The following is a 14,903-nucleotide window of genomic DNA, read 5'->3' on the forward strand; positions in this document are numbered from 1 at the left end:
AAAGGAACTGAAAACCACCACAGTCACACAACATCACACAGCTATTTACCCCCAAACAAAGACAGAACCAAGGCCTTGCCCATCACTTGCTTTGTTGATCGCGTTGCCTGCCGCACTGTGATCGAGATAGCCTAGAGAGCAGCCATGTTTCCAGCAGCTCTGACTGGTCAAGCTGTCGACGTCTTCAGGAGCCATTCATCCAAAAATCATTTAAATTGGAATCCTAATGGCTATAAGCTTTTGAAATGCAGCTTGGTCCCAGTTTTTTTTTCTTGTACCATTACTTTCACATGTAGAGCCGTTGGTAGCAGCTCAGGAGTTACACAACCAGTGTGTATTATTATTATTAGCAAGTTACTAAAGCTTAGTGCTGCTAATGCTCTAGTAGATTACAAACATTCTGGACTGGTTTTATGCAGACAAGCAGGTATTTGTGAATGGCACAATAATTAGACATTCCCACTTCTGCACATGGCCTGGACAATTCAAAAGCAGCCGAATTATTATGCAACAAACTAAATTTTGCCACCATTTGCTAGAACTTCTTATACCTGCCAAATACACGTTATTGTACCTCACATCTTTGTACCTCATGTATTGACCTAGGAAGATCTAAGTGTCAGCTTGCTATGAATATGGGAAGGATTGGTTAACTGCCTTTAAGAAATCTAAATCTCCAGAGTACAAACACTACACCACTGAAACAGGGAAAGAACCACAGCTCACATTCCACTTCAGTCATATCTATTTTACTCTGTCCCTAAAGACACGTAGCTTTACAGCCTCGTTCCTAAGAGGGAACATCTACCCTGCACAGTTATCGAGTGGAAGTAAAAATCAGTGACACTGCTTCTTCACAATTAGGATAAATCCAAGCCACCAAACCTCACTATTTGTATCCAAATCTCAAAATATCACAAAAAAGTTGCGTTAAAGGGGGGAGAGGGTAAATAAATAGATGGGGCTGAAGATTACCCAAACCCTGCCAGCACAGCTGCTGTAACACAGGTAGTGAAATAAACCACCAGTGATTCACCAATGAAAGCTCAACTAATCAATCATCATCAGTGCTGATCACCAACGGCCAACAGACAGCGTTCAAGAAAAAGGACAGCCCTTTGCAAATCTTTTTGACTAGTGACAGTTACCAAACCTCAAACTCTCTGCTTTTCAACTGGCTGGATCCCTGTCTGCCATATATGAAGCCTTTGTGACCAGCAATAAGGAATTACATAGACCCCAGTAACTTCTCTCAACAACCTACATAAACTCCCCAGAACTACCTGTTACCTAAACTGATGCTGAAAGCAGCACATTTTCTGTAGAGATACCAGCAAGATGTGAAAATATTACTGACTTTGGGGTACCTGTAACCACTAACCTGAAGTAAAACAGACCAGTTTCAAAACACCAGCCACTGCACAGCTACTTAACGTGTTTTTATGGGAAATAACATGTAATTCAGTGCTGCAGTCTGCAACCCCGTGGTTTTAAAAGATAACTGCCAACTAAAATCACACAACCAGACCTGTACCTTCTACTTAAAATTCTACCGATTGTAAAAGGGCTATGAAAAGCTTTTCTGATCCTCTTTCGGGTTTTATTTCCTTTTCATGTGTTATCTACAATTAACAGAAAACAAGCAAAATAAATCTGAATCATAAACAGCTATGCGAAGAATGTGTCATGAAAATAGAGAAAAACCAGGAGCTAAACAAACTTTAATGGAAACATGCGTCGGGCATGCAGAGACAACGGGACGGAGGACAAACATTAATAGCAAACTATACTGTTACAACAAAACAGTTATCACGTACATGAAAACAGTTTCCTTAATCGTGACTGAGAGGTTAGTTGCAAGTGCTTTAGTGGCTAAAGACTCCTCTTGAGATATTTAAATCAGGATTATAACATGCAACAAGACAGCTGGTGACAATGACTGGAGACATCCCTTTGATTTTCATAGTGCTTGAAGCAACATTGTATTCAGTTCATCAGCTTAAGTCTCTGCACCACAGCTTAAATAATAGGGACGTATTTGCCTTCTTCAGATGCAAACAGGTGACAGCCTATATGTTGTTCTGGCATAAGTACCATTTTAATGCTTTAAGCCAGTACCATAGGCTACAATAAATAGGGGAAATCTTACACTTCTAGTGCCTAAAATGATGACCTTAATCAATGACTTAATTCATTTTTCTTCATCATAACAGTGTAATTTTTATATATAAGTGTACTAATACAATGAAAAAAGTGTATCTACATAAATTACTTTTACATACTACTTTTTAGCCAGAATACATCTGAAGGCTTCCCAGATGGCGGAGTATGAAGCTACAGCTATACTGCTCTGAGAACTGTCATACTCTTAGAGGCACAGAGAGCCAACACTGGTGTAGGCAGTCACCAGATCATCTGCATAAATTTATATGGAATTTTTAAAAGTATTAAGAAGCTATATGTTGTTATCCTGACAAAAGAAAAAAAAACATGCATCATGAAGTGGAAAGACAAGTTACAGCAAAAGTACAATTACTGAAGCACATCCTTTCAATCATCTTTCTCACTTTACAAGCTCAGCCAATACAGAACAATTCAGCTGCACTGCACAGCTAGTCGTCAGAAGTCTAAATTCAGATCAACAGCAGCATTTCGCGCCTCAAATCAGAAATACAGCTGTGTACATCTGATGTATTGCAACACAAGATTCAGTGAACTGAGCTAGAAAGCTCCCATGAAAGACTGAAGTGCAGATGGCGAAGATTAACATGGAAATGCATTATGTATCGTAAGATAAAAAGAAGCAGCAAACAGGTGATGTATAAGGCTGTGGTAACCAACAAGATGATGATGATCTGGGATGCGCTTGCAGGCCACCTCACGTTCCTTGCCACAACTATATATAATTTCATAAGCATTAGAATGTTCAACAGACAGCTCACTTCATCATTTAGTATTAAAGATGAACCAAAAGGCTTTATTTAAAGAAAGAAAAAGGTCAAACTGCTTCGTATCCTAGAGCATTGACAGAGTCTGTGTGCAGACCCAAAAGTAACTGGGATGGGCTTTTCAAAGATAAACTTATGCTGAAAGGCATTTCCTCCCAGAGTCCTAGGCTGGGACCTGCATTTCCTTTGCAGTACTGGTAAGAGCTCTAATATCCACTGATCTGAGCCTGCCAGGAGCCTTTCCTGTGCTTAATATGACCTCAGAGAGTGAGGTTCAGAAACACAAGAAAGAGAAGTGTCATTTTTCTCACCACTCAAAGCATTAATTCAAGCAAGTAGGCTTTACAAGAAGGTAATGGAGAGATAAGCCAGTTTTCAACTACTGAGTTGCTTTAACTATATATACATATTTACTGGTATTTTTATGGCTGCACATTAAGATTATTGGCATACATCCTGACTCCACTGGGACATTCCCTATCAAGAAGGAATGAACAAGGCATGGACGAGTCAACCTACATCTATATAAAATAAAGAGCTGGGATCTTAGACCAATGTAGTTTATTTAGTTTTTAAAGAAAAGCATCACAACCTCTCATAAGGGTCTGCACCCTACTCTCATTTATACTACTGTCTCTCCAGCGTCAGTAAATGGAACTGCTGTAGTGTAAATTGGACAGAACCAAGGCAAAATGGGGCCTCGAAATAGCTATTCAGCAAGATCACAACTCTTCATGAGGACTAAATACCAAGATAAATCTACATACTACTTTTTAATGTTTTATTTCATGTTTATTTTTATCTGCGGTCAATAAGTCCATTCTGCATGGAATGTTATACAACTAACCTTAAGGCTTTTTTTTGTCGATAGTTACAACTCCCCCCTCCCTCCCAGCCTTTACTGCTGAGCTCACTTGCATGTATTATCTTTGGCCTTGTAAATAACTCGCTTACTAATGCAGCTGATTTAATAATGTTGCCGTGCTGAAACCTGTTAGTATAACTCGATGCGTCATACCTGTCAGATTCTAGTTCTCTTCTTCATTATGATGTAATTTCATTAAATCTCAATTACTCATATAAAGGACGATTTAGCTGGAAAATCTTAATACTATTAGCGACATGAAAAACTCACAGTAAATAACATGAAATAAATGTGTCACCTTAAAGCAACTGAGTGTCAGTGGGGAGATTCAAATAAACAAGGATTAAAGTGAAGCAAATATATCTCCAAGGGGCTACTAATTAAATAAAAGTCAACTGATGGGAAGGAAGAGAAAAGCAGCAGGGAAATCTGAAGCCAAAAGATTAAACCAGTACCAGTAAACCATACTGAAAAACAGTGTCTTTTGCTGCAAATGATTCTGTATGTCACAGTCCAGACCACGATCGGTCATTGGCTGTCCGTCTGCTAATAAAGTTTTTGTAGTTTTGGTAGGTTTGGGAGCGGTAACTAACCCGTGGAGATTCCTGGTCTGATGGTAAACCATTTTGGGAAACCTGTTCTCCTTTTGTCCCATCCCTGTTGGGAGACAGGAAAAAGAAAATAAATTGTATTAAGTTCTTGAAAGTCACCCATCTTTTTCACCAAAATGAGATTTTCCTACTGAATATTGCACACCTCAGAAATCCAAGCAAGTTCTTAAAATCCTCAGGCCCAACTGAATAAACCCAATGTTAAGCAAGATCAAAACAGGCTTTCCTGACAGTTACCTTACAAATAAGTCTACTCCTACCACATAAGTAATTTTATAAATGTTAATGTTCCATGGACGTGGCTTGAAATCTATCTGTAACTGATGCTCATTAAAGAAGAAGGCCCAGATTGTTCAGAAGTTTTAATTCATAACACAGGGGTGTAGAAACAGCATTCTTACTTCAGGGCCAGGTACAGCTCAGCAGTTGTAACACTGCATCATGATGAAAAATTCAACTTAGCAGGGAATTCAGATGTCTGGGAAAGGTCCTGTCCCCATAAACTACATCCACCAAGTCTTCTAAAAAGGGTCACATTACAAAATCATGCAACCTCCAGTCTCTCCCTTTACAATGCATCTTCAGCCTGAGAACTCTGTCTGAAGAAACAGTGTAAAGTACGCGGTTCAGCTTCCCACACCCTGGGCTTACCATTGCTGCTGGGAGTCTGCATCCTCTGCAACCTTTGGGCTTGGCTCTGGAGTGGGCGGCTGCCTCTTCCTCTCCTCTTCCTCTTGTTGTCGACGTACTTCCAGCAGTTCCAACTGAAAAATGAAACATTTTTGTGCATTTAAAAGCACTGCACATTTTTCAGGGGCATTTCTAGAAACTAAAAATAACTCTGTACATTTTTCTGAAACATTACTGAAATTGAAGTTTATTGGAATAAAATTTGAAGGCATCAGTCTTTAAAAGTATTAATCATGCAAAGTTTGTGGCACTGAATTTTTCAGTAAAGGCATACAGTTTCAGACCCTTTAATGTCAAGTAGATTGCCTGGGCAGCAGCTTGCTACCGTCCATGGTTCTTTTCTAATTCATTCTATTAGAACAAAACCCAGACAAATAAGAAAGCAGCCCAAGCTATTAAAATACTGAAAAGTGACATCCTCTTGTCCGCTTGCCATACATAGAAATAAAGTGTTCCACATCCAAATCCCTGAAATTAACCACCTAAATAAAACCAGCCTGATTTCTGCAGATGCTGAGAAACTCCATTTTGTCTGCAGCTGTGATGCGCAGTGTGTGTGAAAAATCAAGCCACTTCAATTTTAGTGTCTAAAGTAAAATTATTCTCAAAAGATGGTAACATGCTCTCCAAGCATTAATTACTGACATTGCAGCTGTGCTCAAAATGTGGGGGGTTTTTTTGGCTTATTATGTCTTTCTAGGGCACAATGTAGCATTGTACTGGAGCAGTCAAAACACAACAAACATTTTTGTCGAATCCCCCTCGCCACCACTGTCTCCTCACACTGTCGTCTTTAACCAAAAATAATTTCAAGGATTTGGATCTGGGTCTTCTTCACTCAGAATCCCCCTTCCCTTTTAGCAGTACAACCTGCACGGCAGAGGGCTGGAGCAAACTGCTCAGCTCTTGAATTTGCTTCTGCGTCATCACTCCTGGGCCTGAGACAGCTCTTGTTGATGACTAACATCATTTATCACTTAAGCTTTCCCTGCGGGTTGTTGAGTTCAAATGAACCTGGGAGGGTTTTAGTATCGTTGGGAACGTGAAACTTCAGGCCCTGGGTGACCGGCCTAGGTTGATCAACAAACGGATCAACAAATGGAGATTAGGTTGGTGATGCTAGGAGTTATTCCGAACAATCAGACGGCACCAAAATGAAGGGCAATAGCCAAGAGAGGTTATTCTTGCCTATGGCACTCACCGTGGTCAGTCTTTCCAGTGCTGCAAATCTCTCATCCCAAGTAGCTGCGGATTTTTCAAATGCTTCATGCCGCTTAATTAATTTTTCCACTTCGTCAACACTTTGACCTATTTCACGACTGGATAGGTAGGGCTCCTGTCCCAGCAGCCAGGCCTCAGCCACACTTGCATCTCTTGAAAACTGGTGTACCTCCAAAACTGAGCAAAGAATGTACAGAAATCAGTGCCATTAATGTCAAAAAGAGCATCATGAAATCATCAGGCATCTTCTGAATTTACTTAAATATAGCTTGGGAAAAAAGTAAATGTATTTGGCTAAGTATTTTCCTTAATTAAGCTCACTGAAATTAATCATTTAAAAGACAGAAGTTTGTCCTGTTGGTTTGATCTGAGGAAAAATAAAAGTTGAGGCCCACCTTCACTTCTTCTACAGATTATTTCATTTTGCAATTTCAGAGTTTCCTTTTTGTTCTGATCTGCTGTAACCTACTAACTTTGGAGTAGAAAGTCTGTTATCTGCTGGTTTTCTTCCTCAGACTGCCCTGTCTACAGAACAGCTAGACTGTAGGCTGTAGTTCCCTTCAGCAAGCAGTATTTCTGTACTTTATGCTTGTCTATAGTGCTATAGTTTCAGGTTTTCTTCCTTCTGTCTTCACAGCTAAAAAAAAGCTTCCACAGCTTTTGTGACTAGGATCAAGCAATTCTGATGAATAATATGGTGCAAACATCCAAACTGAGGGACAATCACCCATGCTGCTGTATTTCTTAAAGCCTGCTGAGGCTCAGAAGCAATAAAGGAAGTATACACAGCAGCCCAGAACCCCACAAAATGACTACACTGCACTATACGTTTTGAGGTCCTGGACATCTGTCTGCTGCAAAGGCTTCGGTCCGTAAATGAGATACGGATCACTTTGTTAGAGTATCAGAACTGGGTTGTTGTTGCTGGTGTAAAACTTGCAAAATGCTGCCATGCTTAAAAGTACACCTTTTGTCAGTAAACCGCTCATCAACATTCTAGCCTGTCAGATAATGCAGGCACGTTACATGCGTAAGGTAGCAGGGCTTTACTTCTCCCCACTTTTTAGTAGTGCATCATTTGTAGAAACCCAGTTGGAATGCGACACCTGCAAAATACGGTAGATCTGTTTCACCTAGCTCCAAATTTGATCGTATAGAGTAAAACCTTTGGTGCAGGTTTCTTGGTTTCAAATGCTCAGTTATTTTACAGTCATCAGGTGTGAATCTTAATCACAGGACACACACACTGTTAATAAAAGAGTAAGGAGCTGCAGGTTTTTTCAATGCTGAGCAAGACACAGTGAAAACACAGTTAGATATGGCCCTCCCAAAAGAAATCCAAGGACGTCCTTACTCAGTCTCAGCCACTCCCATCTGTCTTCCCATTTGTCAATCATTTCTTTTCTCTTTTCTGTCAGCTGCAGCAGCTTTTCCTTGATCTGGATTGAAGAGGAGAATGCAGGACTGTTACATAAGCACCAGGCTCACCCCACCACACCGCGTAAGCTGTTAGCACCAGCAAAAAGCACTGGCATTTACGGACAGGATACCTTGTGCTAAACTGTCAGAAAGTGACTTAAACGTGAATACAACAGCTGTTTTTCTCTTCAAAGTATAAATAAATATGGCATTTGTATTAAAATATCACGTTCGCATAAGCATACAGTATCTGTTAAAACTACAGCGCCAAGATTATTTGATAAGAAGAGTATAACGGACAAACAAATCTAAATAGTGCAACCATGTATTACACCTTCTGTCCTTTTTCTAGCAAATAATGCAAAATGCACTGCCCATGATTTTTACAAAAAGCCTGCAGCTACCTGCGCTAACAACACTGACGTGCCAGCGTAAGCCCTGTGTTATTCTCAGGGTGAATACTGGCTAGCAAAACCTCCCAGTTCCTGAGCAAATGTTTCTCCGAGGATACTCCACAGCACTCGTGTAATGCAGACACAGAAAATATCCCCTCCCTGAGTGGGCAGTATCTTACATTTAGCTATCCTCTCTCCACCGAAGGGACACAGGAAGAAATGCTCTATCCTCTGGCCTAGACAAACCAGAAAATAAATCTAGGCCTTAAGCAGTTGGATACATTTTTCTCTTAATATTCCCTGGATTTACTCCCTATGAGACAAACTTTTTCCTGCTCCTTCTCCTAGCGGGCCTCTTCATAGTATTCCAGTTCCCCTGTACAAAATTCAGGCTGTCTCACAGTTGTCTCTGCTCTTGCTCAAAGAAGTCACCTTTCCAAACACAGCTGTCCCTGCAGAACAGAGGGCAACAGCTTCTTTGCATTTCCTGGACTGAGAATTAAATTTCGGTGCCATCTCTGCTATCCAACATGAATTCACAGGGTTAAATTATACGCTAATTTCACAATAGCAAATAAGTGGAACAGTTCCTGAAGTAATGCATGTCATTGTAAATCTGCAGTTTATTACTCTGTAGATTACACAATGCAAGTTTCTCCAGCTGAAACAAAATCTATAGGCCAGCTGCCCCGCGGTTGTTACACATTCAGTAAGCACAGTACCTCCTCTGATGCGTAGTGTTTTCTTGCCAGAAGAGATTTGCCGAGCTCAATGCAGGTAGTAAAGCTGTCGTTTCGGGCATCGATTTCTGCTTTGATACCCTGGTGATTGTTCATTAGTAGTTCAACAGATGAAACATCCCTAAAATGATCAATCCATGGTTCAGAAACACGTATTCCAGATTTAACAGCTGTTACATTTTCAAACAAGTAAACTAATCCAGAACTGTACAATGAAAATATTAATTCCTAGATTGTCTTTGTAGTTCAGGAAGCAAGATTGCTAGCAAGATTGCTAGCAGCCTTTCCTTAGGAATGGCACCATTCTGGCCTGAATCAGAAATCAAACAAACAAACGTGTGGGACAATCTCTTTGAACACCATTTTACGTGGCAACTACCTCAGTAGCCCCCAGCCTCTGCTGGGCAGCAATACGTAAAAGCAAGCTGCTACACCACCATTGGATTTTGACAGCCTCTCTCTGAATTTCTAGCTCAGTGATACTGAGTCTTCTCCTCAACTGACCTGCAGCCTTATCTTCTGATTGAGAAGAGACACTTCACATTACCTTGGCTTTTCTTGGGCTTCTATCTGTCGGATAACGTCCTCCATCCAAAGCATGAGATCACGAACCATGCTGAAGAAACGGAATTTGTCTCCTGTATCCACCAGTCTAACCCTGCGGCCCTCACAGGCATCCAACAGCGCCTTCCATGCTTCTAGGACCTCGTTTTCCCTCTTCTGGATGTCATCAGCTTTGTCTCCAGCATAGGCAGCCTGAAGACGAGCAGCATCCTCCTGCAGCTGTCTCACCTGGTGTGTTTTTGTAAGAGAGAAATGCATCAGCATTTCGATACTTTTGAGTCACAAACATGGGGAAATTTTGGCTGTTATACATCATTTGAATGGCTTTCTAAAGTCACTGCAAATACATTTGGTCTGTTGATACTAAAAAGGTTTGTTCTGTTATTAAATCACTATATCCCTCTGAGAATACTTCTTAGAGAAGACTGTTGGGTCAAGGGGCCCCTAAAATAACAAAGATTTGCCACTGCCTAAACCTCCTGTAAAACTGGGTGCCCATACAAAGTGACTGCTAAATGTCAGGGCAAATGGGGACCACTTTCATCATCAAATGTTCAATGCCACTCAGGAACTCCTGTACCAAAACCACTACTCTGACAGAGTATGACTTTTCATAACTTTTCTGTCAGAGTATGAAAAATGTATTTTAATGGCAGAGAGGTTTTTTTCAAAAATGTACATAATGACTTCAAACAGAAGAAAATTTGGAAATTCAAAGATCTTTCTACTATCAGAAATCTCTTTTCTTTTCAAACACTGTCTTGGGACATCAAATGCTATTTTTTGACCGTTTCACATATTTTCAAGCCAGGAATCATTCTATTAGCTCTTTTCTAATAATTTTCTCTTTTTTTTAAAACAAAAAAAAGTTTGAACACCAAATTAAACAGTGTTCTAGCTACAGGCACAGAGATCAGGCCACTGTCATAATGATCCATCTTGGTGCTCTAGCTGTTTCACCGGAAAACTATCCTAAGTGCTTTCACCACAGCTCTGCGCTATGATTACATATTCCTTCATTTAGGCCTTGATTATAATTACCTTTTTGAGAGACAGGGATTGGTGTTTTGTGAATGTCTCCCATTTTATATATAAAATCTACAGCTTCTGAAAGTAAAACACTTGGAAAATCAAATGGTTGCTATATTCCCTTTATTCTAGCATAAACAACTATGTAAATTGCAACACAATCAAGAATTGGCAAGCAGCTTGGCCATAAAAGCTATCTTTTCTGACCTACTGGGATAAATGCAGCCAGTCGTAATTCCTCCATTCCTTAAGCAACTTGTTCTCTTCCAAAATTCTCATTTTGGCAGCTGAACATTGTTTTTTGGTTTAGACTCCCCTGTGTGCTGTATGAACAGCTACCGCCTTGTATTTAACATCCCTTGGCTTCAAAAGATTCGGAATTGGATCGAGTTTGGCTGCTTTTAAAAATCTTAGCCTCGACTATGTACTTTAAATCTCTTCAGATTGCTGTTAGGAAGTATCATAAAAAGCAATATTTAAGTCAGAATGCCCAGACTCATAACCAAGTCAGAAAGCCTCTATGTAGGTCCACAGGCCTCCTTCGCCTCTCAGAAAGGAAAAATAAAAAGTGCCTAGCAGAAAAGGGTTTGGTTGGGGCTTTTTGGTGTTTTGTTTTTTTTTTTTTTTAAACAAACAAACAGAGATGAACAACAAACAACCAGGCTTACACATCCCTTCATATTTGCCCTGTCCTCCAAGTATTCTTTGGTCTATTGATGCTTCCATGGGACAGGATAGTTGTGTCTTGTGTTCACTGAGGTATAAGGAGCATAAGGAGCAGGCAAATCTAAGGTGGCTTCCAGCACAATTAATGTAACACCCAAGAACAATGCTAAGGACACAAAAATCTGAAACCTGTATTTCATATTACCTCTGGTACATTAAAAATTCTTTACAGATTTAGTATCTGTTCCATGTCTAAAGAGACAATGAACCTCTTTTTCTTCGAATGTAAGCTATTTTCCAACCCTATCAGCCACACAGTGTACTGCTGGTGCTGCTGCTTGATACAATCAGAGAAAGGTCCTCTGAGGAGCTGAAGTGTGTTACCCTCGTGCCTCTCCATCCACTCTCTGTTCCTATGCACGTAGGCTGAGACTGTCAGCCGACATCACAGCTTTTTGCCTTACTTTAAATAAATACAGAAGTTCTCTGCCTTTATGATTTCCTCTTCAACCAAGGACAGGAAATGGAATAACGTTCAACAATTACCTACATATTCAGAAATCTGTGTACTTATTGATTTCTATTTTAGATGAACTAATTAACCTAATGCGATGACAGAGAAGCAGGAAGACAGATAAGAAAATGACACAGGTGAAGTTACTCCCACAGAAATACACTTGGAAAGCAGCTGGCAGCACTCTGTCTCCCAGCCATGGAGGGGCCAAGAGCAGCAGCAGAACTCTGCAGCTCAGGTTCCCATACCCACAGACAGCGCCGTTTGCTTGCTACACACCTGGGTGCCGAGTGCCTGGATATCATGCTCAAATGTTGTGTGCATTCTCTGTAGTGTTTCCACTGTGTTTTGGTCTCTACCAAGCTCTTCAGGCAGTTTCTTATGTTTGTCTTGAATACGTCCTAAGATCTCCTTGGCATCATGATAAAATTTGTGCAGTTCATAAGAGGCTGCTAGAATTTGTGTTCTCGTGTCAATGAGCTCCAAGAGATCAGCCCAGGCCTCATTGAGTCCGTCCTTCCACTCTGCAATTGTTGCAGCATCTGAATGTCCAGAGTTGATGAGTTCGTCTGCCATGTGGTTAACAGTATCAACACGCTCCTGTCCAATGTTTCCAGTGTCTCGGGCAAATTCTCGGAATCGCTCCTGTAGCATCTGAAACGCAGAGAAACAGACTCATGCAGCGCTGTAATTACAGACTGATCTAGGCAAACCAAGCAAGCCAGCCACCCATTAATATTAACCATCTATTGTGTGCGGCATCCAGAAAAGGAAGGTCAACCTGCAGCCACGTCCAAAAAACTTACTGTTACATGTTCGTAATCCTGCCCCAGCTCGTGGGATCCTGCCACCACCTCCCTTTCAGCAATCCATTGCTCCAGGTCATCCACCTCGCGGTTAAGCTGGAACAGCCTGTGTCTCTCATCCAGCTTGCCCCGTCTCTCTTCAGCTAGATCCTTCAGGCCTGCATACAGCTTATCCACTTTGGACTGGCGCATGCTGATACGCTCACTGAGAAAAAAGAAGAGAGCACTGAGTCCTCGTCGTCTTCTACAAATAATAAAAGTAAATGGAAAAAAAAACCTACAAGGAATAAAAATCACTCTTGGGCTATTTAATCCACAGAATGCATGCCTGCTGCATGCATGAATTTGACTCAGACACACTGGACCAATCCTCTGCTGGCACAGTTGACTGCACTAGCTGGAAAACTTCTCTGCCCTGTACATAACCCTCCTGGCTTTACAGAGTGAAGCTAGGAACCAAGCTCTCCATTTGTTTGACCACAGATCACACCAGAGTCTTCTCCCAAAATTACAGGCAGGATCTGAGCTGCTGAGGCAAGTAGCATTTCACTTTCATTTAAATTCTCCTTCGAAGTTCAGAAGTACTCATGGGTTTCTTACTCCCTAAAGCTCAGCACTTCCAAAAGTGATTAATATTTCTACTTGCCGTATCTTTTGCCTGTATTTTGTCTGAGCCATATAGCCCTGTCAAACTGCCCTCCCTCTGTCTTGTAAAGTTGATTATGTTATTCCAGTACGCAGTCAGCTTAGCCAGGAAATCCACTCTCGTCAGAAATTATCATGACCACAAGAGAGGGCTTTTGAGTTAAATAACAATCTTCCACTGGAGGCAGAGAATGTCTTTCCTAAGATAGTCCTATCTTCCTATCTGCAAAGGCAGAGCAGTTAAATACATCAGCCTCACAGTCAAATCAGCCCTGCAGTCAAAGCCAACGGAGAATTCTGTTTGCCTAACTGCTCTTAGAGCAAAACAGATCTTAAGCTTCCTGAATTCTCCCACAGGGAAAGCTATTTATGAAAGTTGAGGTAAATTTACCCAAACCAAGACGTTAATGTGCCCATGTTTAAAGCATCAGATTCCAGTCTCTGATTCTACTGGAATCTCAAAGAGAGGGGGCAGATCTTCAGGAGCACTGCCCTATAGAAAGAAGGATAAATGACTGTGACCCTATGGGCTGGACATAAAAGTTGGTTGAAAGAGTGAATATGGGCCCTTGTATCTCAGGATTGCTACACCTCCGTAAGGTTCAGCAGTGCTGGCAGACCTGACACCGCTAGCCTGTATAAAGGATACAACAGACATTTATTGGAGGTGTCCAGTACTATTCAGAAATCAGCAGCTGCACATAGCGACCCTGTTCAGGACCCCGCCTCTGGCCAAATCAGGGTGGTCCAACATGCATCTGGAACTGAGTGAGGCTGAACTCCTCTGCCTCTGTACACTCTTCTAAGCTACTTACTCTTTGCTGTAGTCTTAGTGTGTCAGAATGACCCAATGAAGTGACTGAACTACTAAAAGAATGCATAATCCAGTTAAAAATGGCAGAATGGTTAATACCTTTCTGGGTGATTATCTGCCACCAAAGTTCTGCTGGTCTTTGAAAGCTGGTGCACAGTTTCAGCATAGTCTTCTACAGCTTGTTCCAAAATCTGGTGTTTCTTCAGCATGGACACTGCACTCTGTTCATCCTGTAATGGTGACAGAAAATGACAGTCAAGGCCCCTGCTCCACAGAAAGATACCACACAGCAAGTTCAACTTGGTGTGCGAGCAAAAAGTCGTCGCCAGAAAGATTTATAAAGAACTGCTCCCAAGTACAGCTTGAAGACAAGTTGTTCTGACAATGGTATATTAATAGTTGAGTTCACAGCAAATGGTATCCACAGAAAGCAAAATAAGTGAAAGAGTGAATGCAACAACCCCTCTGGGATGCAGAACAAAATTACATCAGCTGTGCATTGAGCATGTTGAATTTCCTCTTCTATGAAGCTCTTTGTGTGTTTACACAACACTGGTGATTGTGCAGGGCTCAGAAAAATGGAACAGTTTTAGGCACGTCACTTGTCAGGCTTTTCAACAACAGCCTGGGTCAAAGAAAACAAATCCTACAGAGCCCATGCCAAAGGATTCTCCACCAAAGTGCCTGGAGAAATTCCGATCAAAACTTTCTAGGCATTGTTATGATTAAGAAAAACAACCCCCAACTCTCAGTGTTGACTGGTATTGTCAATAAGCCTTTTCATTAAAATATTTTTCGTGATGTACTATTCACATTATTATTCCTTGCATTGCTTAGATATAAAAAAGAAAACAAGTCCTTTTTAACTGAAGACTGAACACCCATGGAATGTGTTATATTGATACAAAGCTGAGTTTTATTTTATCAGGGTGATGAACATGGTATATTTATGTAAGTAACAAATAAGATACAGCAC

At 41.0% G+C, this 14,903-nt stretch overlaps 1 protein-coding gene across 4 annotated transcripts in view; it reads right to left on the minus strand.

The window, feature by feature from the left end:
• Nucleotides 1–14,903, minus strand: part of SPTBN1 (spectrin beta, non-erythrocytic 1) — a 135,850-nt gene that overhangs the window by 5,839 nt on the left and 115,108 nt on the right. For all 4 annotated transcript variants that reach the window (XM_072857568.1, XM_072857566.1, XM_072857567.1 and 1 more), the window contains 9 exons: nt 14,027–14,157; nt 12,469–12,673; nt 11,942–12,316; nt 9,437–9,681; nt 8,872–9,010; nt 7,690–7,774; nt 6,316–6,512; nt 5,076–5,188; nt 4,407–4,470 (listed from right to left, as the gene is read on the minus strand). In XM_072857568.1, the coding sequence (XP_072713669.1) occupies nt 4,407–4,470; nt 5,076–5,188; nt 6,316–6,512; nt 7,690–7,774; nt 8,872–9,010; nt 9,437–9,681; nt 11,942–12,316; nt 12,469–12,673; nt 14,027–14,157 (1,554 nt within the window). The remainder of the gene's footprint in view (nt 1–4,406; nt 4,471–5,075; nt 5,189–6,315; nt 6,513–7,689; nt 7,775–8,871; nt 9,011–9,436; nt 9,682–11,941; nt 12,317–12,468; nt 12,674–14,026; nt 14,158–14,903) is intronic.

This window comes from Ciconia boyciana, chromosome 3 (genome assembly GCF_034638445.1).
Source record: "Ciconia boyciana chromosome 3, ASM3463844v1, whole genome shotgun sequence".
Classification (NCBI taxonomy): domain Eukaryota; kingdom Metazoa; phylum Chordata; class Aves; order Ciconiiformes; family Ciconiidae; genus Ciconia; species Ciconia boyciana.